Raw genomic sequence first — 24350 nt, 5'->3', positions numbered from 1 at the left:
CCCTATCCACCCCCTCCCACTTCCCGCCCCCTGACTGCCCCCCTCAGAACCCCTGACCCATCTAACCCCTGCTCCTTATCCCATGATGGCCCCCTCCCTGGACCCCCCGCCCCTATCCAACCCCCTCTGCCCCTGACTGCCCCGACCCCTATCCACAGCCCCGCCCCCTGACAGGCCCCCCGGGATTCCCACACCTATCCAACCGCCCCCTGCTCCCTGTCCCCTGACTGCCCCCTGAGACCCCCCAGCCCCGGCCCTCTTACCATGCCACTCAGAGCAGTATGTCTGGCAGCTGCACCACCCGGCCGGAGCCTGCTGCGCTGCCCTGCAGGGGCACACAGCCCCACCACCCAGAGCCCTGCCCACGCGGCAGCATAACTGCGGGGGAGGGGGACTGCAGTGGGGGGCAGGGGGCGAGCCTCCCTGGCTGGGAGCTCAAGGGCCGGGCAGGAGGGACCCACGGGCCAGATGTGGCCCGCAGGCTGTAGTTTGCCCACCTCTGGTCCAAAGGCACACACCCAGCTACAGTGCAGACATACCCATTGGCTACATAAACTGACTCAACTGAGCCACACTGCCTAAAACTATCCCCACCCCCTTGACCCTTCTTAGATCATGGCTCCTATAACACTCCAAAATATGGAGGAGCTGTAAAGGGGCCCCCAATGGCCCAGGGGGAATTCCTGTGACACCAAAACTTCACAGGGCCGGCAAAGTAGCCCTACACAGTCCCCCCATTGGGAGCAGGTGTCAGCAGTGGAGGGCAAGTAACAAAAACGCTTTATACTACAGCTATTCAGGCCTCACAGCAGCCCATAGGCAGCTGAGCTAAGGCTGACATAAGTTAGACAGCCCAGAATCTGGGAAACTGCAAAGTCACCTCTGCTAATCCCCACCACCACCCTGTTCAACTTTTGAGCTGTATTCTCTGTGCTGTGCCTGCTGAGAGACTCTGCCAAGGGGAAATTGTTAATGTGTGTATTCCGGAACAAACGTCTATGGAGCGTCCAGATTAGCATTTACAAAAAGGGCAAGCAGAATACGGCCTGAGGAGGTTCAAATGCCGCCGGCAAGAAATGCTTATTGGTACAGATGAGTTCTGTTCATCCAATCAAAGAGCATGATTCTCAGCTGCCTTGCACAGTCATCCTCAGCTGCACAAAGCTAGTGTGAAACACCATCACCCAGCTTTGGTGCTCAGCACCAGCAATAAACACAGACTTTAGCACTCATTAAAGCAAGAAAAATGTTAATAATCCTACCTGAGCATGTTTTGCCATCTACTCTGAGCACTGATCCCTCAGGACAGAAGCAAACAGGCCCTCTAGATGTTTCAAGACAACCATGGCTGCATTCAGTGTGATTATTTTCACAGGAAATGAGCTCTGTAGTAATTTGAAAAGGAAAAGGGTTCAGAACACATACTAACTTGACAAAGGTTAATCAGCATTTTTAAACAGGCACAACAAAGATTCATGTGTGGACACAGCCAGGATAAGATTTCTATTTGCTTTTCAAAATCTCTATCAAGTATAATGGAGGAGAAAGTTGAAATAGTTGCTGTGCTCTGAAGCTGTTAATATGTACCCTGTAATTTTAAACTTTCCAAAATTTTAGTGTGGTGTCAGCAAAGTAGCAGCAATTAAAGACACACTCACCTGTTGCATGTGAAACTGACCCAGTTACTGAACAGGGGCAGGGGCTTTGAAACTGTGAGGAAGGCTCATCTGAAGAGAAGGATGGTCTTGTGGGTAAGGCACTGAACTGGAAATTAGGAGATGTGGGTGCAATTCCCAGCGCTGCCCTGTATTCCCTGTGTGACCATGAGTAGTTAATCTACTCAGTGCCTCAGTTTTCCATCTGTAAAGTGCTTTATACAAGGACAACACTCTTTGTTTTGTCATTAGACCATAATTCAGAAAGGCACTTAAGCACTGAAGTCAATGGGAACTACTTATGTTCTTCGAGTTAGGCATGTGCTTAAGTACCTTTATGAATCAGGACCTTAGATCATAAGGTTTTCCCGACAGGGACCATCTCTTACTTCTGTACACACAGTGCCTATCTCAACAGAGCCCTGATCTCAGCTAGGGCCCCTAAGGGTATGTCTACACAGCAGTTAAACACCCATGGCTGGCTTGGGTTAGCTGGCTTAGGCTGCGGGGCTGTAAAATTGCTATGTAGACATTTGGGCAAGGAGGGAGGGTCCCAGAACCCGGGCTCCAGCCCGAGCCCAGACATCTACACAGCCTGAGTCCTGCAAACCCAAGTCAGCTGACCCAGGCTAGCCACGGCAGTGCCACAGGTCTTTTATTCCAGTGTAGAAGTTCCCTAAGGGTAGGTCTACACTGCAATATAAGCTCAGGCTTAGCAGGACTCAAATAGTGGACCCTGGTTTACAGAAACCAGGGCTTGAGCATCTACACTGATTGTCAACCCTACATTAAGAATTTTCTAACTTGGGTTCAAACCTGGGGCTCTGCCATCCACACTGCAGCATACAGAACTGAGTCAAACCAACCATATCCCAGACTCCCTAGTGCCCTCCTGAAATGTGGCTGCTCTCGCCCTTTGACCATGGTGTACTGTAAGAAAAAAAGACTGTCCACCCTGTACATTACAGGAAGTTTGAACAGCCAACCCACACATCCTGCCGAGCCACCATTTTAGTCTGTACGCTCCAGCTTGTAGAGCCAGCAACACGGAGGAGGTGCCATTTGAAGAACGTCTCTTACTTGCACTTTAGGCAGAGCTTCTGTGAGTTTCAGGTGGACATTTTGGCAGCACTTTCTGACCCACCAAAGGCACCTGACAGATCTAATGATGGAGCAGGAGGAAGAAGACACAGACATGGCAGACTCGAACTGGCTGATGCTACTCATGACACTTGGCATAGCTGCTGAAGCCCCCTACGTAGGCTGGGTTTCATTAGGCAGGACCACATCATCATGCAGACCTGGGATGACCAGCAGTGCATCCAGAACTTTTGGATGAAGAAAGCTACATTTCTAGTGCTCTGCGAGCAGCTTGCCCTGATCCTCCAGTGTAAAGACACACGAGGGTAGCCAATGTCCGTCCAAAAGCAGGTTGCTATAACTGGAAGCTGGCTACCCCAGAATGCTATACATCTGTCAAGGTTCCTCCCCCACTCTGAACTCTAGGGTACAGATGTGGGGACCTGCATGAAAAACCTCCTAAGCTTATCTTTACCAGCTTAGGTCAAAACTTCCCCAAGGTACAAAATATTCCACCCGTCGTCCTTGGACTGGCCGCTACCACCACCAAACAAATACTGGTTACTGGGGAAGAGCTGTTTGGACGCGTCTTTCCCCCCAAAATACTTCCCAAAACCTTGCACCCCACTTCCTGGACAAGGTTTGGTAAAAAGCCTCACCAATTTGCCTAGGTGACTACAGACCCAGACCCTTGGATCTTAAGAACAATGAACAATCCTCCCAACACTTGCACCCCCCCTTTCCTGGGAAGTGTTGGATAAAAAGCCTCACCAATTTGCATAGGTGACCACAGACCCAAACCCTTGGATCTGAGAACAATGAAAAACATTCAGTTTCTTACAAGAAGACTTTTAATAAAAATAGAAGTAAATAGAAATAAAGAAATCCCCCCCCTGTAAAATCAGGATGGTAGATATCTTACAGGGTAATTAGATTCAAAAACATAGAGAACCCCTCTAGGCAAAACCTTAAGTTACAAAAAAGATACACAGACGGAAATAGTTATTCTATTCAGCACAATTCTTTTCTCAGCCATTTAAAGAAATCATAATCTAACACATACCTAGCTAGCTTACTTACTAAAAGTTCTAAGACTCCATTCCTGGTCTATCCCCGGCAGAAACCAGCGTATAGACAGACACACAGACCCTTTGTTTCTCTCCCTCCTCCCAGCTTTTGAAAGTATCTTGTCTCCTCATTGGTCATTTTGGTCAGGTGCCAGCGAGGTTACCTTTAGCTTCTTAACCCTTTACAGGTGAGAGGAGCTTTCCCCTGGCCAGGAGGGATTTCAAAGCAGTTTACCCTTCCCTTTATATTTATGACAACATCCATTGCCAACCAGTTTGGTGTTGGAAAATCAATGGTGGGTAAAGTTGTGGCAAAGGTTTCTGAGGCAATCAGACATCTGGTTTATCCCAAGATGGCAGGCATAAAAGATATTCCTGAAGTAATTGCTGGTTTTGAGAGAATGGGGTTTTCAAACTGCACTGGGGCCATTAATGCAACTCATATGCCCATAGTTTGCCCTCCTCAAGGAGTACACAAACCACAAAGGGTACTACCACATTGTTATGCAGGCCCTTGTGGACACAGAGGTGAATTTATGAATGTCAACAGGGGGCTGCACTGGGAAAGTTCATAATGCCATGGTTTTCTGCCCATTGGGAGTCTGCATTCATGGACAGGCTGGTACACTATTCCCACCAAATGACATTGTCATAAACAGAATTAATGTCCCCACTGTTATTCTAGGGGACCCTGCATGCCCTCTTTTGTCTTGGCTTATGAAACTGAACCTGACTCCAGAGGCCCTGGCAAAAGATGCATTGATTACACTCTGAGCAGTTGCAGAATGCATTTGGTAGTGTGAAATCCTGTTGGAGATCACTGCATACTCTTGGATTCCAGTGTCATCAATGCTGTGAACATTACTGTGGCTTGCTGTGCTCTTCACAATCTTTGTGAAGCCAGAGGTGAACCTTTATTATTTTAAATACAAAGTGTATGAAGTGATGCAGTGACAGCAATAAACTTTCTTGACAAAATAAAGAGATTTATTTATAAATATGCATTCGAAAAGTACAACATTCACCCATTGCCAGGCAGGCCAGCTGCCATTATCTCACCACTACTTAGCAAAACCAAGAAGTGTATGGACAAGGGCAAGCAGTGAAACCATATACAAGACAGAAACCCCTTACCACTACATGTCCCTTGGGCCCCCATTCTCCTTTCCCTTCTTTCCCTATTTGCCATGCACCTGGCACCGGGGGAGAGGTGGAGGCACCCCCTGCCCTGCTCAGCCACTCATGGAGCCCAATTGCCTAGGTCACCCAGCCATGGAGTTTTTCAAGCTTTTTCTGGACTGCATCTCTTGGTACCACACAGGGGACTCACGCTGTGGTGTGGGTCATGCAAGCAGAAACCAGTACTCTTGTTACTTTTAGCGGTATTAACCGCTCAAACCGTTCTTTCTCCCTTAGCCACCATTCCTGTTCCAGGAACTGCACTGAAACCCTGTCCTCAAGCTGTGCAGCTAGCCTGAGCCTTTCCTCTCACCATGCCTTTCCTCTAGCCACAAGTTCCTCTGTCTGATACTGGACCTGCTTGTTGGCCCTGTCCAGAATTCCAATCAGAAGTTCAGCATGGAAACACTTCCTCTTGGAATGGCTCATGAAGATACACTGGCTCAGACTTCTGTTGCGGTGTGGGTGAGCTGCAGAGGTACTGCAGCCAGTAGATGTTGAGGGAGCTGGAACAGGACAAGACACGAGGTTATTGTCTCAAATAGCTCAATGCAGGAGCACAGAAAAAATCCTTCTGGAATTTCAAAGACATAAAATGTTACTTTCCAAACTAAACTTCAATATTTTGTGAGAGGGATACTTCAGATCACAGAAGGCCTCTGGACACAGCCTGGTTAATCACAGTGAAGTAAGTGCATAGACCATGGTAAGTTAAAAATGCAAAATTGTTTTTCTATGAGTGAAGTGGGCTGGTCAGCTACTGAGGTGGCCCTGGAAAATATTCTCTTCTCCAAAATGCTACTACGTATCTGGAGTTCCTGCTTCAGGAAAAGTTTGCAACTATCAACGCCTGGGATTGGGTCAAAATTCATGAGGGAAATCAACAGGATGCTGCATTAGCTTCCACAAGGCTTAGCCTGTTATGGCTGCATGGAAACACCCAGAACTGCACAGCCATCTTCCTTACCCCTCTGCCTCCTGCCACGTTTCTGTACAAAATTTCAATGCCCAGTCAAATTTGGCACCTCTGGATTTTGTCACCTATGTTGCATGGACTGCCTTTTGCTGAAAGTGGACTAGAATCACTGTTTCCAGGTGGCTTGTTACGTTGTTCAGTGGTTACAGAACGGCATACTTACAGACATGGCGATGTACGATTATTATTTTTAAGGAACAGGAATGCCCTAGCAAAAATCTGTGCTGTCTCAAATAAATATTCACTTTCAAGGTGTTTTTACTGTTTTGCATTTTCTGGTCACCATTTTGAACGCCACGCGGTGGAGGAAGAGGGAGCCAAGCCGCTGGTGGCAGACAATCGGCCATTAGCAGATACATGTGCTGGGGCTTCTAATAACTTTTGCATTGGTTCATCGAATGGAAATCCCTCCCATTATAGTATCAACAAACATTAAAACGGAGCCGGAAACTTACCACACTCAGGGCAGTTTCTGTTCCTTCTGTGTCTGCTGCAGGCTCCACAGCAGACTGCTCCCCAGGGGTGGCATCAAACAGCTCCTCAGAGTATGGCCCCTAGATGTGCTGCTCCTCTGGGACCGGTTTCAGCAACAGAGTCACTTCACTGTCCGCACTCAGCACCTGCTGCTGACTCCCATCCCAACGGTCCCCATGCTGGATTCTGGGGCCAGCAGAGCATTGTCCTGGCTGACCATCACGTACCACAGTTGGGTCTCTGCTTGGCACACTGTCCAGCACCTGATCAAACGCTTCATAAAATGGACATGATGTCAACGAGTCACCTAAGGTGTGGTTCTTGTTCCTGGTTTTCCTGTCAGCTCCATCCTAAACCACTTCATCTGCTCCCTTCGCTGGTCACCACTCCATTAAATTTGCAACACTGCCAGCTTCTTTGCTATTTGCTGGCATGTGTGGTTATTCCTGGTACTTTTACTCAAGTCCACAGTTTTGCTGGCCTCACACCAAAGATTTACCAACATCCGACTATGTTCCTGTGATCATGAAGTAGTCATGCAACAGACCTCTTCTGCTCAGTCTCTATTGCAAATAGAGAAGGCTGTCGGATGGTGTACTTGCCCGAGTGTTCAGATGACAACAGAAGGGTTAAACGCTGACTCACCGAGCTGCTGCACTACACCAAGGGGGGCTGCGCTTCCATTTCCCTGGAGTCAACTGGAGATTCTTGAGATAAAAGAATAAAGGCAGCTGGGCCATGGATCGTAGACACTGATGCAAGGCTAGTCACCCGCTGTCCTGAGTCTCTGTCATTGTCACAATGTCCTCGCTGCTATTTTTAGCTCAGCAGCTCGAACGAAGCTAGCACAAGTCTGTCTACCCCTGCTGGGAGGCGCTCTCTCAGCTGCAGTGTAGGTATATCCTAAGTGCTACAGTAATGCAAACAATAAATAATAATGGTAACTAAAGGGAGAAGTACGTGGTGGGAAAAACCTAGAGCTACCCATGCATGCCCTTCCCCCGTTCAGCCATCATAAGAAACTGATCACATGGGATACAATCACCTGTTCCCAACATTTGATCACTGATCCAAAGAAGAGTGGGGGGGAAATAAAAAAAAATTAAGTTCCTTGCCAATATGCCATGAAGGAAAATTTCTTCCTTGCAGTATATTGTTGGTTAATTCAACCATGCGCATATGAATAAAAATCACCAGATTAGCAGCTAATCCCACTAATATCCAATTAATATGGTGTGGTCCTGGTTACTTAAGGTGCTGTCTGTCTCTTTAAATACTGCTACAACTACTGTGATAATTCCTCCAGACATAGCCTGTATTTAACCATTAGGGATTGGAAATGCAGTGTTCTGACTCTGGAACACATTCTCTCAGTCCACCAGAGTCTTAACTATTGATCTTCCAGGCACACAGGAAAGGTGAGATACCATGTAACTATTCCTCTTGGCAAGGGATTGTAAATTGTCATCAGTCTCAGTAACCATTATACTGCCTATTGTGGGCAGAAGACTTGTTATGCGTCTTTCAATTCTTTTGGTAAATTCAGGAAGAGGTTCATAATATGCATATATTTATAAATAAATACAAAGAATTATTCCTTTTTTCTTGAATATCATTAAGGTAAATTACTTCCTGTGAAAACACAGAACTGACAGGACTTTCTATCACAACTGTTGACAGTGCCAGCTACTGTACATCTTTAGGTTTCCCTCATTAATTCTCTTTTCCTTTCAAGTAATTAGACAAGAACAGCTCTAGATGTCCTCCTTCCAGCCAACATTTGTTTCTTTGCACTGTCTTAGTACCGCATGGCAACATCTGTTGGGAGGGACTGAAACTGGAACAAATGCAGGTTTCCCACAGATGCTTCTGTGTCTGCTGGCTTGAATGGTACATAGCTGCTGTAAATATTCCTTATCCAAGGCAACTGTGCTCTGCAATGCATTTTTCTGACCTCCTAAGTACCTTGAAAGAGGTCTAGAAACTGACCTTACATTAATACCCTAATAGGAATTTATGGCTTTAGAATGAAGAGACTTATATAATAAGCAGGGAATCATTAAAGTTTCAGGCTACTGTGTGGGCTTCCACTATTCCATCTCGCTGCTTAGTTGAGAGAATGTGCTGGTGTTGTGATTATGTGCGCACTATATGGGGTGGGAGTCATTTTGTATTATAGAAGTTACAGCAATAATCTAGGGGTTAAATTAATCCATGCTTGGTCCGTTGCCTGTCTCAGAAGCAGATTATCTTCGTCTTACCTTATATCACTGTTCAGCACTTAAATACTAAGCTGATAGGCGCCTTGGATTGACAGAGTGATGAGCAGCGTTGAAAACGTTTCCAGTCCCAAGTAGTTGCATGTAAAATAGTACCACAAATAAATTACCCCAAGAGAGGGATAGATTGCAATAGGGCCTCCTCTCTAAGCCTTTGCATTCCATGCAAGGGCCTGTCACAACCACAGTCCCTGAGCTCAGTAGAGCACAGCAACTTCTCCTCCCTCTGTGTGCCTCTGGGTTCACACTTCCTCCAAATGGAGGTGCAGAGAAACAGAGCAAAAGCTCCCAAGCAGGCCAGATGCACCAAGAGAAGCAGACTGTACCATCCTACAGTACCATAGTGCAGCCTCCCCCATCCCACCGGGCACCAAAATGGGCTTATACCTTTTGGAGCATACTACTCCTGCGAGAGAGCAGTGCCTTATCCCCTATTCCTAAATGCCACAACTAAGCCCAGGACAATCTGGGGATGAGTGCCAGACTAGCAGCCAATAGTAACATGCTGTGAGGGTGAGATTTCATGAGATACAGAACACACCCAAATTGCTAACTTGCGAAAAATAACAGTGGCATGTACAGTGGTGAAATGAAACCCCTTTAAAATACACCTGGGAAACAGAGGTAGCACTGAATTTTCACAGGACAACTCCTCCCCACAGACCCATTATTTTAAACAAATTTTCTTCTTTCTCCCATGGGTAAGTGTAGCATGTAAAAGAAAAGGCATTTTCCAACCACAGTCTGAAAACAAACACAGCACCGGTAGAGGGGACGTAATACATATGCATGCTTATCCTAAGCAAGCACGAAGGGAAAGCCAGTTAAAGAGCCCAGTTGTACTGGTAACCACACAGACTTTCCAAGCCCATGTTTCCAACCAACTTTCCAAGACACACCTAAGGATCATTGTATCTGTGTAAATCTTGAGTGGAGGGTTACAGAATTTTAGGGCTTCAACAAAGGTACATAGTAGACCGCACCACAGGCATGACTGCCCCATGTCCCCTCCTGGTCAAACATAGTGATACAGGCACTCTTTGCCTCAGTCTACTCCTCTGATGTAGGTTCCCCCAGCCTTCCCCTCACAGGGCAGAACTGGTGAGGTGGCTGGGCCCTCCAGCCAAGTCACAAAACAAATGTAACCCCTTCTGAGATAACAAAAGTCCAGACAAACAAAAGATTCCACCACCCCTTCTGGGCTACCTTTAAATCTTCCTTGCTCCATCAGAGAGCAGATTCCCAGGCTGCTTTTCCTAGAATCACCCTCACAGCTGTCTGGAATTCCCTGCTTCTAGCAAACCCCCTTCCATGAAAGCCTAACCTGTTCCCTGGAGTTCCTCCCGGTCAGCCCTAGAAGACCCAGGTGTTCATCAGGCTACCTGCTGACCCTATTTTTCCCTCCTCCTCAGGCTGGAAGGCAGTTAGTTATGGTACAGGTAGGGGTGATTGAACAGGGCTGGCTCAAGGCCTCCAGACCTTTAAAGGGGCAGGCTGTTAAAATCTGTTGTCAGCAAACTTATGCAAAATCACTTTACAAGAGATGCAAAGCATGGTGCACATGTCACACCCTGCATACCTCACCCCACATCAGCTGGGTTGGGAGTTTAATGGGACCAGCCGGAGGAATGCTGCCCTGTGTCCTGACTGGCTCAGTCCTGGGAGAGGAACACTCACCCCTCTCTCTGTAGGCATTTCTCCTGCTGGGCCAAGAGCAGCCAGCAAAGACAGAGAAAATGTGGGTGTACTGGAGAACTCCCTCTTGCTAGTTATTGTGTAAAACTGTGTCCTCTCATCGTGACCCCTCTCTTAACCTAGTAGGGATTAAGACACTGTTTACCCCACAATTATGTTAATCATACCTCCATGATGCCTGATGCTTTATCCCACCTCTGTGCACTGTGTGGGGTGGGGAGGGTTCACCTTTGTTTCCTGACCAAATTAGCTAGGTACACAAAATTACTTTCGAGTTCCCACATACAGTAGGGATTTAGGTGTTCATATTCCCAAGTCTTACACTCAGCAGCTAGATCTGCCTCACAGAAATGGGTGTAGAGGCACTTACGCTCGGATCCTCAATGATTCCAATGGAAATTAGGAACCCAATGGGCCTCAGATACTATGGTGATTATGAGTGTGGTAAAAGAACCTACGTAGAGCAGAACAGAATAGAATCATGGCGAGGAATAAAAACTAAAAGAAATATGTGTGTGGCCAAATGCCATCTTGGCTGGGCAACTCTAAATGAATGAAACTATGACTAAAAAATTAGACCAATCAAACATAAATAAAACACTGTTGAAATTACTTGATTGATCCAGATCAGTTACTAAAATGCTTCTAAAGACCTGGAGTAGCAAAAAGGGAAATTTTAAAACGATATCCCATTAGACCAACTGATTGGGAATATATGAGCTTGTCAAATTCATAACCCTGCAGAGAAACAAATCTAGAAAAGTGTGTCATAAGGAGATCATTTCACATCACAGCCAGAAGATATGAAGGGTCTAACACAAGGATAATATTACACAGAAAAACAAAAAAAGCAGAATTCCTAACCTTTCGAACTACAAAGGTTATGATCAGAACATCAATTTATAGAAGATATTCCAAGAAAAAGAAGGTTTCAGAGTAGCAGCCGTGTTAGTCTGTATCTGTAAAAAGAAAAGGAGTACTTGTGGCACCTTAGAGACTAGCAAATTTATTAGAGCATAAACTTTCGTGAGCTACAGTGAGCTGTAGCTCACGAAACCTTATGCTCTAATAAATTTGTTAGTCTCTAAGGTGCCATAAGTACTCCTTTTTTTTTTTTCAAGAAAAAGAAATTATCCTACTTTCCATTTTGATATATCAGAGCATATTGGATACTTACTCCAAGAGTACGCATTATATGTATTTCATATAACATAAATACTAGGAACTGTAAGATGTGAATCTATAGAAATGATTGGCTCAGCTTCACAATGATATATGTCAGAAAATGACAATCTTTCTATCGCTGGGGAATGAAATTGAGGTATGATTTCAATTTTCATGCTTTGGGGATATATTATTTCCATTATTAATCAACCACAGGAATCTATATTATGTTAAACATTATGGTTCATTGTACTATCTGCAAGCTGTTTTAAGCCGGATAAGCACACAACATATGTTTATATGGCTAAGAGTATTTGGCATCTTTCCTACCCACATATGCTATGTTCTAAATACATGTTACTTGTTGTCTTGTATTAGGGTTATACCACCTATAGAATACCCCAGTAAATGGAAAATAATACCTCACTAAATAAAACAAAAATCACTCAAAAAGAGATTTCTTGGATATAATCACTTCTGTACATGGCCATGAGAAGTGAGAGGATGATGTAATTTAACCTAACTGCTAGAAATGTTTGTCATTTTCCCAAAAATCATCTCAAGGTTGCTATCATTTGAAAAACTCTTCAGGAAAAGTTCTCCAAATAAGTCAGAAGTCCAAAGTCCACAAGACTCCTACCTACCCACACAAGTGAAATCTCTGTGTGCATGTTGGTGAGTTTTATATTATTTTATATGATTACCTCAATTATCATTATCTCAAAATGGATACTCTCTCAGGTTATTCTTAAAGATCTCTTTAAGATCAAGCAAGATAAAAAAAATCACTACCTCCTACATTCTTTACCTTATATATTGCATTGTGATATTTATCACCACAATGTTGCAAAAACCCATTGTCAACATTGCAAAACTATATACACAGTGACGGATGGGAGAACCCCAAAAGTTGAGGTTCATAGCTTGGAACTGGTTCAGGTAAACATCCTAGGGTTTGGATGCTTAGTTAACTCCTGTAGGCTCCATGAGGCTCACACTTGATTATCCATATGTAACTTATAGTTGGTGCTTAATTTGTAATGAAAGAGGTGCCAGGGCTCAAGCAATTCTTTTTACATTCATAAGTGGAACAGCAAGCTCAGAGGTGCCAGAGCTATGAACTGCCAAGCATAGAGGTGCCGTGGGGCTCAGCCCTGGCACAAATTAAGCACCGTTTCTACTTCCTCAAACATGACCTCTAAATTTGGTTCACTGGGTCTAAGCTGACGTGACTTACACATTAAAGGGCTGGAAGAGAGAAATGTAGCAACACTGGAAACACTAGGTTTGTGTAAGTGAGGATTCCAGGATCAGTCCTTAAATGTTTGTGTATTGCAGCTACTTACCATGACATGTTTTTCTATCAGGCAGCAGAATAAAACCTCGTGGGCATGTACAGTAATACGAGCCAGGGATATTTACACATCCCAGAGTGCAGCCGTGGTTCCAAAAAGCACATTCATTGACATCTGACAAGAGAAACAATTGTATGATAGAGTAGGGTCACTATATATTCAATACATGCAATGTCATGGATTAATAAAGCAAAGTAACACAAAGTTCAAGAACACGTTTCAGAGTAGCAGCCGTGTTAGTCTGTATTCGCAAAAAGAAAAGGAGTACTTGTGGCACCTTAGAGACTAACCAATTTATCTGAGCATAAGCTTTCGTGCGCTACAGCTCATTTCATCGGATGCATTCAGTATTTTCCACTGAATGCACCCAATGAAGTGAGCTGTAGCTCACGAAAGCTTATGCTCAGATAAATTTGTTAGTCTCCAAGGTGCCACAAGTCCTCCTTTTCTTTTTGCAAAGTTCAAGAAGAAATTCTTATTTAGTTGTTCTACTGAAGATAGGATATTTCATTTTGTCAAATATGCTGGTCTTAAACTATGAAAAACAAGCTTGTAGAGTTCAGTCAAACAAGCTAGTTACTGTACTGATTTATAATTATGAAGGGTACAAATTTTAAGTGCCTAAGGGCCAATTCTTTTAAAGGTCTTTAGGTGCCTCAGTGACTCAGGGCAAAATTTTCAAAGCACCTTAATGATTTAGGATCCTAAGTTCCACTTTCTAAAGTGATTCAATTTTATTTCAATAGGATATAGGCACCTAACCTGCTTAGACACTTTTGAAAATCCTACTAGGCACCTATTTGCCTCTTTAAGGGCCTAAATACCTTTATAAATTTGACTCCTGAGTGATTAGTGTGCTTTTATACATTTTATTCTAAAACAAGTTTTACAAATTAAAGAAAAAAGTTCAAAGAAAAATACTGGACTGTTTAATTTGGATTAAAACAAGTGAGGTAAAATTTTGAAAAGTAACAGGTTTAGGATCTTGAGTAACTTTTGAAAATGTGACTGAGGTGCCTACATCACTTAGGCATGTTTTGACCATTTTACCCTTGGAGTTTGATTCATTTGAATTCTTATAAGCATACAAAATTATGCACACTTATCTGAACATCATTTGACTAATCCAAAGTGAGACTGCAACATTTCACAAGAATAGACTTTCTTGTGGTATTTTGGTACTTCTGCTTCTAGACTCAATCAGAACCCGGACACAAGAAAATGAAATATGATAAGGGAAAAAAAAAGATAGTAAACTGGAATTTACAGAACCTTCAAAAGAAACATAATTCAAGATTTAAGAAAAGGTAAAAGTGTGGGAGAAAACTTATCCAGCTGCCCCATCCATCCCATGTTTTGAATCTATATATTACCTTCACAGTATTGCCTACTTCTACTTAAAACAAATCCATCTGAACACTTGCACCGATGAGTCTTGGAGTCATCCCTGCAGATGCTTCTCTTGCAGTTTTCTTTGTTCAAATGGCAGGATCTGTGTTCTGGAAGAGTAAATGTTTTCTACGATGGAAATTGATTTATAAAATATAAAATTCAGCTTTACATACAGACCCTGATTTCATTTCATGCGGAAGTCCCATTGATTTGAAAGACAGTTTCATACATGGAGCTACTGCACAATCAGACCCATGATATTCAGTGAGAAAGAAGGACACAAGCATCTTTGATCTCCTCCTCCAAATCCTGCCTCAAAACCCATTCACCATGCTTTCCACCAATGATTTCCACCTTGGGGTTGTCTACTCATTAATTAATTATATTATTAATTATTATTATTATTATTTGCATTGTGGTAGTACCTAGAAGCCCCGTTCTGGATCAAGACCACAATGTGCTAGGCACCGTACAAACACAGAACAAAAAGATGATCCAGGCCCCAAATCTAAAGCTTGCCTTGCCTCAGTCTGTCTTTTAAAACAGCAAAGGAGTAATAGTGGCACCTTAGAGACTAACCAATTTATTTGAGCATAAGCTTTCATGAGCTACAAGTGAGCTGTAGCTCACGAAAGCTTATGCTCAAATAAATTGGTTAGTCTCTAAGATGCCACTAGTACTCCTTTTCTTTTGCAAATACAGACTAACACGGCTGCTACTCTGAAACCTTTTAAAACAGCAGAACTCTTGTTGTATTACTGACATTAGTATTTGTTTTAACTTTTATTGCTCCTTTCCCGACAGTCTTCCTTTGTTACTTTCATGTTCTATGTTTGTACAATTTAGACTATAAAAATTCTTTGGGGAAGGGACTGTGAAGACATCCAAGATTACGGTGCTATGTGTATGTTTAGTATTCAATAATCATTATAATAACTAATGTGAAGCTTCTTTAATGAACAGAGAATAAAGCCTACTAAGTGGGATCACCTTAGAAACAGTAATAATACTCTAGATGCCCTTTAAAGACCCCTGAAATTCTTCCAGACAGTCCAGGGAGCCACACCAGTAACGGAAGCCATGTGCAGTTTATCTGGATATTGCTTTGTGATATTTAAAGTAGCTGAAGAAGTTGATTGTTTGTGTACTGAGATTGATGTTAATATCTAATAGTGTAGGGTGCCTCTGTCAAAAGTTAAAAATACACTTAATTGAAATAAACCCGTCAACTAACCAACCAGCACAAAACAACTCCCAACTATATTTATCCTCATGCTAAACTCCTCTCCTCCAAACAACCCCCAAAGTCCCCACTAAAGCACGCACTGACAGTCAACAAACAGAGGTTATTTTGGACTTTTACTCCAAGGGTCCAGCTAGAGTGCCTCCATCCATCACAGTTGTGGCAGAAAGGCCTGGGAGGAGGGAAGCGGGATCTCCAGTATGTAGGCTCCAAGTCTAGTTAGTGTGTACTGTATTCATCGGCCAATTCTAAGGAAATTCCTTCTCTTTAAAGTTTTGCTTCTTCTAGTGGAAGGCTATTTTAATCCTGCCAGTTAAGAGCAGAGATGCTCTGGGCTCTAACTTGTGCTTCTCTTCGGCCATCTCCACAAACTAGGAAAATAACCTCATCGTCATTTTTGACTTGTAAAATCAAGTCAGCAAGCTACTGTCTAAAAATGAAGCTCCTTGTGCTCCAAAAGGAGAGTGGGGGAAGGCTAAAAGCCATGACTGTGTAGGATCATTTCTGGCCACCTGCCAACACAGGTACTTCCCGGAGGCATCAGGAGAAGGGGCAGAACTGGTTTGGCGGAAGACCCATGGTCGACAGTCAGAGGCTCACAAGATGATTTTTGTTGGTTTGCAAAGTCAGAGGGGTGAGACTCATCTGAGCCAAATGCAAAATGATCCCTCAACCAGAAAAGGATTGTCTGCTTCTGTGATCTACTTTGCTGTCTCCACCTATCTGCACACATACAGAAAAGTGGTCCCTTTACAAAGGGCTTATCACCTTGAGAACAGCGTGTATGATATTGCATTCTGTTTCATATGCTAATTATCATTTTATTGCTCTCTGTTGTTTATAGATGGCTAGTAATTAATCATCTACTTTTTTCTGCTGCCTGGACTTCATGGAACATTTGCGGTGAATTGTCTTCCTTGTCAAGGTCATTGTCACTTTGGAGGATGGAGATTCGTTTACCTTATCTACTGTGCGCTACTTATGATGAGACTCAGCAAAGAGTCCTGTGGCACCTTATAGGCTAACAGACGTATTGGAGCACGAGCTTTCGTGGGTGAAAACCCACTTCGTCAGATCAGGCAAAGCATAGCTGTACTGTTGTTGCTGCTGCTGAAGATTAGTATGCAACCATCCCCACCCACACACATGCAGCAAACAACCCTCATGTCACCACACAGGTGAGAACGTACAAGAGAGCTCGTTCACGTGCCCTATTTCCAATTCACCCTCTAAATTCAACCACCTGGAAAATAGCCTAACAATTGTATTTCATATATTTTATTCTGCCCAGCCATAATATGGAAAGTGCTGGCCAACTGGTAGAAAGGCACATCAAGAATTACTATTTAATCAAATATGAAAAAGGTTCTTGGTTCAGGTTTGGTTGGAAGTGTCAGAATTTGAGCTGCTTGTCTCAAAGAGATTAGCAACACTATACACTGCTTCCAGTGGACTTTTGTAAAAAAATATCATGGAAATATTTCTATTGGTCTCATGAATGAATGAATCATATAGGCCATTTTCTTCACCATGTCTGCTTTAAGGATCAATGGGAGTTACAGATACTCAGAACCACTGAAAATCAAAAGATTTTTATTTAGGTGTCTATATATGGATTTAAGAACCTAAATTTAGATACCCATATTTGAAATGCTTGACTATAAAAGCTAAAATTGGAGCTAAGTTTTGCCTGACACTAGTATCCCTTTAAACAGAACAGTATTGACAGGAGAAAAAAGATAATTACAGGAGAAATCAGTCTTTGAGATGTTAGGACAACGCTGACAGTCTATAAACTGTAAGTAGAAGTGGCAAGTATTCCAGAGGGGTTATACATTTATCAGCAGCTGAATCTGAAGCTATTTACCTCAGATTCTTTATCATCTGGGAAGAACACTTCCACCTTTCACACTTTGCCCCACAGAACAAAGTTGTTGCATCAGAAGGTTGTGGTATTTACATCATGACATTGTGTGAGTACATTGCCTCGAACCCAAAGCCAAATTAATGTCCTGTTAGTTGTGAAACAAACAGTCATGACAAGCTCAAGACTGTCCTGTGAAAGAAAAAGGGGATAGTGGAGGACCTCTCCCAAGCAAGGCATTAATCTAGTGAAAAAAGCCTGCAGCATATAACCCAAATTTGATCTTTGGCAGGAATTGTAGCAGTTAAATATTTCCTGTCAGGTTCTTTTCTACCTGAGGAGAACTTACTTGCCATCTGTGTTATTGTTTTAAATAAGGTTTGATCATTCACATTTAATGCTGTGTTGCAATAAACATTGACTTAGCCTCAATAGGGCATCCAGTTAGAGCCTACATGCTCTCATCTCCAGGTTGCCCTGTTGTAAGATCCCCTATAAATCTCATTTGTGCTCTGGGCTAATTAACCTTCTCAATCCTGGTTCTTGGGCTGGATAAGCTAAGCGATGCACATGTAAAGTCCAAAAGGTTCATCTGGATTGGGCAAGGTAAGCTTCTTTTTCTCCCCATGTATTATAAGAAGCCATTTGGGAGAGGGAAAAAACGCATTACAAGCACTACTTACTTTCATGCTTCTACCAAATTATCCTTGCAGTAAAGCTACAGACAGCATGGTGCATTTAAAAACCTTGACAATTTATCCACTAAGAGAAGCAGGGGAAAAACCCTTTTTCAGCTGAAAAGTGGACACTGAAAAGCAGTATATACTCTTTGGGGGAAAGGGGGGGGAGAATACATTAAAGCTCCGATGAGAAGAGTAAAAGCAAAGTGTCCAGAATCAATAAGCTTTACATTATGTACTTTGCCTCAAGGGAATGCTTATAACCTAGCTGACATCCCCTGGCATTCATTGTGTCAGCAATTATGAACTAGCCAGTTTCTTCTCCCCCCACCCCTTCCACATGCAGACACCCCTATTGGTCAATACCAGCTCAGGATTTAGGAGAAATTATGCAGTACCTTCCAAACCTGGGTCAACTAGTTGCATCACGCTAAGCAATATGCAGACGCTTCACCCTCTGACCCACACCTACCCTGGTCCGGTGGCTGTGTGTGTGTTTTTTCAAAGGGAATGATTCAGTCCGCCAGGTTCAAAGTGACATGTTGTACAGAGCAGTGGAAAAATCTCTGAATAAAGGGACAGGCTCCTTAAGGTCATGGCTGCGTGTTTTGTTGTCATGCAAGCACCTGCCATTTGATTTTAATTGCTAGCATCCCTGCTGCAGCAGAATAAATGCTTGAAGTGAAAATTAAAATATTTCCACAGGCGATACCTCTTGAAGATCTTGGTTTCTACCACTCCATGGTACTCTCCAAGGGGAGAGTGGGCCCAAATATGGCATCGGATGGAGTGAAGGGAGACAAGGGTCAATAGAAGGACAAAAGATATGGGGTAGTTTCCAAGCTGTTTCAAGAGGGTTTTTTTTACATTATAATTTTTGTTAAGAAATACTCTGTGTTCCTCACCACCTGAGTCGCTCAGAATCACATGGTTCTTCACCTTCCATGGGAGCTGTGGAATTACGATAGTACGCTCTCAGGTGCCTGATTCTCCACTGTCCTGCACTTTGTACAAAAGAAGTGCAAAATCTGCATCTCTGCATCTCAATAATAACCATTCACACCCAGTTGGATACGAATAAATGACTACACAAGGGGCAAGACAGTGGAGAGTCAGGCCCCGTTTTTTTTTTCCTCCTCTCCGGGCATTTATAGTGCACCCACCACTGTGGTATTTAGGTGCCATGTTGCAATAGTGGGGATCCCTTCACCTATATTCATCTCAGATCCTACAGTAAAATACCCATGGTGTGCTCACACTTTGAGGTGACTTACTGTAAATCACACAGACTCACGCTTCTTATTTAAAAGTTTCTATTGAAATTCCATATCAGTCCTAGGGTAAACAGTGTGACCCTTAATCCAGTTACTTCAGAGTGGGACTGAGATATACATACATCCTATTGGTTGGAAATTTCATACATTTCTCAGAACAACTTAGGACTGATAGCAAGGTTTTCAATTATGCCTTAGAATGAAAGGTCCACGAGGGGACAGGAATTGAGGAAGTTAGCCTAGAAGGGGCGTTGCCAAGGTGTATGTTTGATATTCTTAGGGATATGAACACACACACACAAAGAAATTAATTCACGTGGATGTTCCTCATTCGTAAATTAATAGAATTAGGATTGTTCTCTGTGTACTTCCTAACTGAAGCTCCTGTTAAAGCCATGCATATTGAGTGAAACCCTGGCCCCAGTGCAGCCCATGGGAATTTTGTCATCGACTTCAAAAGGGCCAGAACTCTTGCTGAAGAAAATTCCATCCTGAAAAATTAAATGGAGCGTGTGACAATATTCTTACACACATAAGAATGTCATTATGTGGTGACTTACCAAAATCTCGAGCATCTGTTCTTGCACCAGGCTGTTTAAATGGATGCACCACTTTTACTTCAGCAGATGGCAAAAATGTTGGTTTCAGGCTGATTGCCACTATAACTTTTCCTGTAAATTTATTGGCTCTCTGGATTGTGCCACTTTTCGGCTCTGAATAGTAGAAGTACTCAGTAAACAGAGATATGCCAAATAAACGGTGTCTGGAGTGGAGAAGAAATAACAAACAACATTTGATTTCATCCCTATTTAATCATTTGCTTAATGTCTCCTGAAAACATGGAACATCTAGATCAACCATGTTTGCTTCAGATACCCTGACGTACTTTTTAATCAGAAATTAAAATCTGTGAACACGTGATTGAATGGTTTGTGAGGTATGGTATGACCGTTGAAATGTCACTATGGACACAATATACTGTTGTTCACAACATAGCACACAACATACTGCAGATACAGTGGGGCCAGCCAAACCATTACTAACAGCTCCTGCAGCTTGAGTGACTAGTTGACCAGGACTGCCCTGTTTCACAGAGAAAGTCCTGGTATTCTGGCTAACTCTATTGAGCCCATGGTTTAAAACAGACAACACATTATGCCATGTGCCTTTGTGGAAGGAACCATGCCTGTTAAGCATCCCCATTTCTTTAGGAGACTACTGATTTCTAGCACCCTCAGCTGGGTTCCTGAGCCTCTCAGGAGCAAGAGAGAGGCTAGAAACGCTGTATAGATGGCTAGTAAGAGCAGTATGCTGGTTTCCATTTCCCAGAACATACACATGGGGAGGAAGGAGGAGACTCTGCCCCTTCCAGAGCTCAAGGGAAAATAATTTTTCCCCTGAGAACACAGGGAAACTCAAAGGAGGAAGTAGGGAGCTAGAGAGATTGGGTTGATGGGATGTGGGTAAATTCAATGGGAGCAACTGATAGAGATTTGACAGTGTGCAGGGAAACTTAGATTTTATGGAAATTGTATGCAAATGAGATGACGCATACTGAAACATACAATTAGGTGGCACTTTATTTGCATAAAACCTCCCAATTTCCAGACCTACAGTCTTAACAGATATGTTTTATGGACCAGACATAGGGCAGTTGATACAAAACACAATTTTTCTAAGGCAGTTTGTCTGAGGAGTATATCATATATACCAGGATGTGATAAAACCTTGTCTACAACAGAGAATTGTACCATTGCAACTTCCATTGGTGTGGCTCTATTGATGTAAGTTGCAATGATGCAGGGCATCCTTAGTAGGCATCCTTTTTTCAAGTGCTTATTGCAATCTGTCCACACAGTAATCCTGTACCATTGCAGAAGCACTAGGGGCCAGATATTTAAAGTGCAGATAGGCACCTAGTAGGATTTTCAAAAGTGCCTGAGTGCCTAATTCTCAAGTCCCATTGATTTCAAAATTGATTGAAACTCAATGGGAGTTAGGTGCCTAGGTTCTTTTGAAAATTCCCACTGGGTGCATATCTGCATCTTTAGGCACTCAAATACATTTAATAATCTAGCCCCTAGATAACAATCCCACAGTTCCTAGAAGATCCCCAGGACTGGTGCCTTAATACAGGAGATATAGACTTTCTAAAGTCCACTGTCCTGGTCTTTCTTCCGCGACTCTTAAAATGTATGCAAAAGGAGCTCAGTCTTGTACAGCTCCTAAAGTGTCCATCATTCGAGGGCATTAACCCTTCTCAGGAAGTGAACAGGATGGCAGAGGGGGCAGGTATTGTAGTATTTGACTGGAACACAGGATGGGGAGGACTGATATACCAGGACCCATGGGGGACAGTTGGTACTGAAAGAGGGGATTTTCCCCTAGCATCTTGAGGTCTATAGGTGAAGGGAACCATTCCTGAGCACCTCCTACACTGTGTAGAGACAGATCTTTACTTATACAGACCTCAGGAAGAAGCCATTGGAAGGGTAAAAGGAACATTCTGGTACAGTGCTGGCAATTACAGGAGAGCAACTGGCAATTACAGGAGTGCAACTTTTTATCCACGTTGTGGTCAGTTCATTACTGCAAAGTGACCTGACACAGAATGCAACAAAAACAAGCCTTGCTCCAAGCAAAAGCAATGTGTACAATTGCAAGCACTCTTGTGTGTTCAATGTCACAAGTGCTTGTAATGCCAAAATTCTCTAGTATAGACAAGGCTTATGATGACCGTTGGTGACGGAGACACTCATTGTCACTAGTTCTGTTTCTCTGGAAATGACCAGAGCAATAAAATCAGCAGAGAATTGGACAATGTGTAGATAGAGTGCTGCCAGGGTCAGGAAAGCCTCCAGATCCAGCAGCTGAAGAGGACAGCAAGATTGTATATGACTATCAGACAGAAGAGGAAGACAAGACATGATTGGTGGTCTGAGCACAGGCTGGAAGCCCACACTCCTGAGTTCTCCTCTGAGCCCACCTGCTGTGACCTGTGGCAAATCAATTAACTTCTTTGCCTCAGTTTCTCCATATATAGGAAGGAGCTAATAATAATACATACCTACTTAACAGGAGAGTCCTGAGGATTAATGAGTTGTCCTTTGCTAAAAGCTTTGAAGATGAAAAGTGCCAAGGAGGAGGAGTATTCAGACAGCAATGAAAATGGGTTGTTTATTCTATTTTCCTATCATCTTCTGAAAATGTTGTGCCATTTTGTCTGTACTTTACAATCTTTATTGTTTCCAGACTCAAAGAAGAAGGGGAAGAGTTTAGTTTCCTTCTATCCAACACAGAAAAAACTTACCGGGCAGAATGTTTGGGCAAATGTATAGAGCCACCATTATAGTCACATGATCCAATGCGTGAAACATCTTTCTCACTATCATACTGGATCCAAAAGAGTCTCATGTCAATAAAATCCAATGAGATGGTCTTTATTTTTTCTGTGGTCCTCAAAACACTTCTCATGTCAGTTCCATCAAGGATTGCTCTGTGAACGCTAGAAAAAGCACCATCTGAAGACCAAAATAAAAACCTAAAGACAAAAATGAGTCATATTTTGAAAGAACTATTTGCAAGATCGTGCAGCAGCTGATGAGTATTATCTGTTATTAACCTCCCTTTTTTTCAGTATTCATTTTTATCACAGTATTCCCAGAACCGAAACTTCTAATTCAGAAGTTGAGTAATACCAAGATATCTGTTGCATGAAGGAAAAGTCAGATATGCAGAAACTGGCTACCAGAAACAGAATGTTTACAAAATACCCTTCTTCAATACTTATGCAGTATCACTTGAAAGTCCATAAAAGATACATATCTAAGCAGATTTGAGTCTTGCTCTTGATATACTGATGCTATTATCCTTTACATCTCTTAAAGACCTTTGAGACTTGCAAGCTTCAAGGCTCTCTGTCATTTAGGCAAATAATTTTAATACATTTGTTGCTTATCAGAAACATTTTTAAAAATACCTTTCCTGCTTGTATTTTTTAAAAAGACTGCAGATGTATCAGAAGTGTCAAGTCTAGTCTCCCCTGATTTTGCTGGAGGAGCAGTTGTGGGTCTGAGAGTTTACATATTGGGAGCTCTCTCACTTTAATTGAATGAGTGACCATAATTTCTCCAAAATGTTCATTAGCTATTGGAGTTAAATAGATGTTAACAATTACAAATAAAAAAGAAGTTTTATAAAGTCTGACTAAAAACGGCCCCTGCACTCAGTTCTTAGCTTTCTGCCTCTTGCTCCCCATAATATCATAATTTCACAAGTTCTTCAGTCACTACAGAGACTTCCAGAACAGACAAGATCTGAGCGTTTAATGTATAGGTTAGCAGGAAAATATTTTCTCCTTTATTGTTTTTCTTTATACATAAAAAGTAAATAGGGCTAACACCTTATTTTACTCCTTTTTGGGACACCTTTAAAATAGGAAATAAGTTTGGTTACTACGTTGTATCTTTTACCAACAGGTGACTGTCCAGTGGCAAGCATTGTAGAGCTAAGATTCAATTTATCAATTTTTTTTCACATTTAAAAATGTTTTCAAGGGGACTGGATGGCTGAGAGAATTAGGTAACAAGACACTAGAAACTCCCCAAGGAAGATCCAGTTTAGTAGACCAAACATTGTTTCCAAAAGTGAGTCATGATCTAGCAACATCCTTGTTGACTCTCCCCAGCAGAGAGGACGGTATTGTCTGGGAACCTCTCACCCCTGCAGGGATGCCTTCAAGTCAGGAAAAGGCACATAACTGGGGAAAGCCTGCACTGCTGATGCCTATGTTGTACCTCTTCTGTGGATAAATACAGCTCTTCCATTCCAAGCAATTTTAATCCAGAATCTGTTTTACAGGCACTTAGCTGAAAAATACCATTTCTACTATTTTATTGATTTGTTTTAATCTAAATGTTAGGGCATAGTCAAAATGTGGCCTTTATCCTGCAAACACCTATGCATGCCCAATG

The 24350-nt window shown here is 42.7% G+C and overlaps 1 protein-coding gene across 6 annotated transcripts in view; it reads right to left on the bottom strand.

The window, feature by feature from the left end:
- The window catches only part of EGF (epidermal growth factor), a 109409-nt gene that overhangs the window by 63443 nt on the left and 21616 nt on the right, over positions 1 to 24350 (bottom strand). For all 6 annotated transcript variants that reach the window (XR_014711241.1, XM_084625645.1, XM_084625644.1 and 3 more), the window contains 5 exons: positions 22688 to 22918; positions 19938 to 20140; positions 14298 to 14423; positions 12916 to 13038; positions 1263 to 1385 (listed from right to left, as the gene is read on the bottom strand). Coding sequence is in view for 5 of the 6 variants with exons in the window: in XM_084625645.1 (XP_084481771.1) it covers positions 1263 to 1385; positions 12916 to 13038; positions 14298 to 14423; positions 19938 to 20140; positions 22688 to 22918 (806 nt within the window). In the remaining variant the exon portion in view is untranslated. The remainder of the gene's footprint in view (positions 1 to 1262; positions 1386 to 12915; positions 13039 to 14297; positions 14424 to 19937; positions 20141 to 22687; positions 22919 to 24350) is intronic.

Source organism: Lepidochelys olivacea (genome assembly GCF_965140295.1).
Source record: "Lepidochelys olivacea isolate rLepOli2 genome assembly, chromosome: 4".
Classification (NCBI taxonomy): domain Eukaryota; kingdom Metazoa; phylum Chordata; order Testudines; family Cheloniidae; genus Lepidochelys; species Lepidochelys olivacea.
This window is presented reverse-complemented; position numbering and strand designations above follow the sequence as displayed.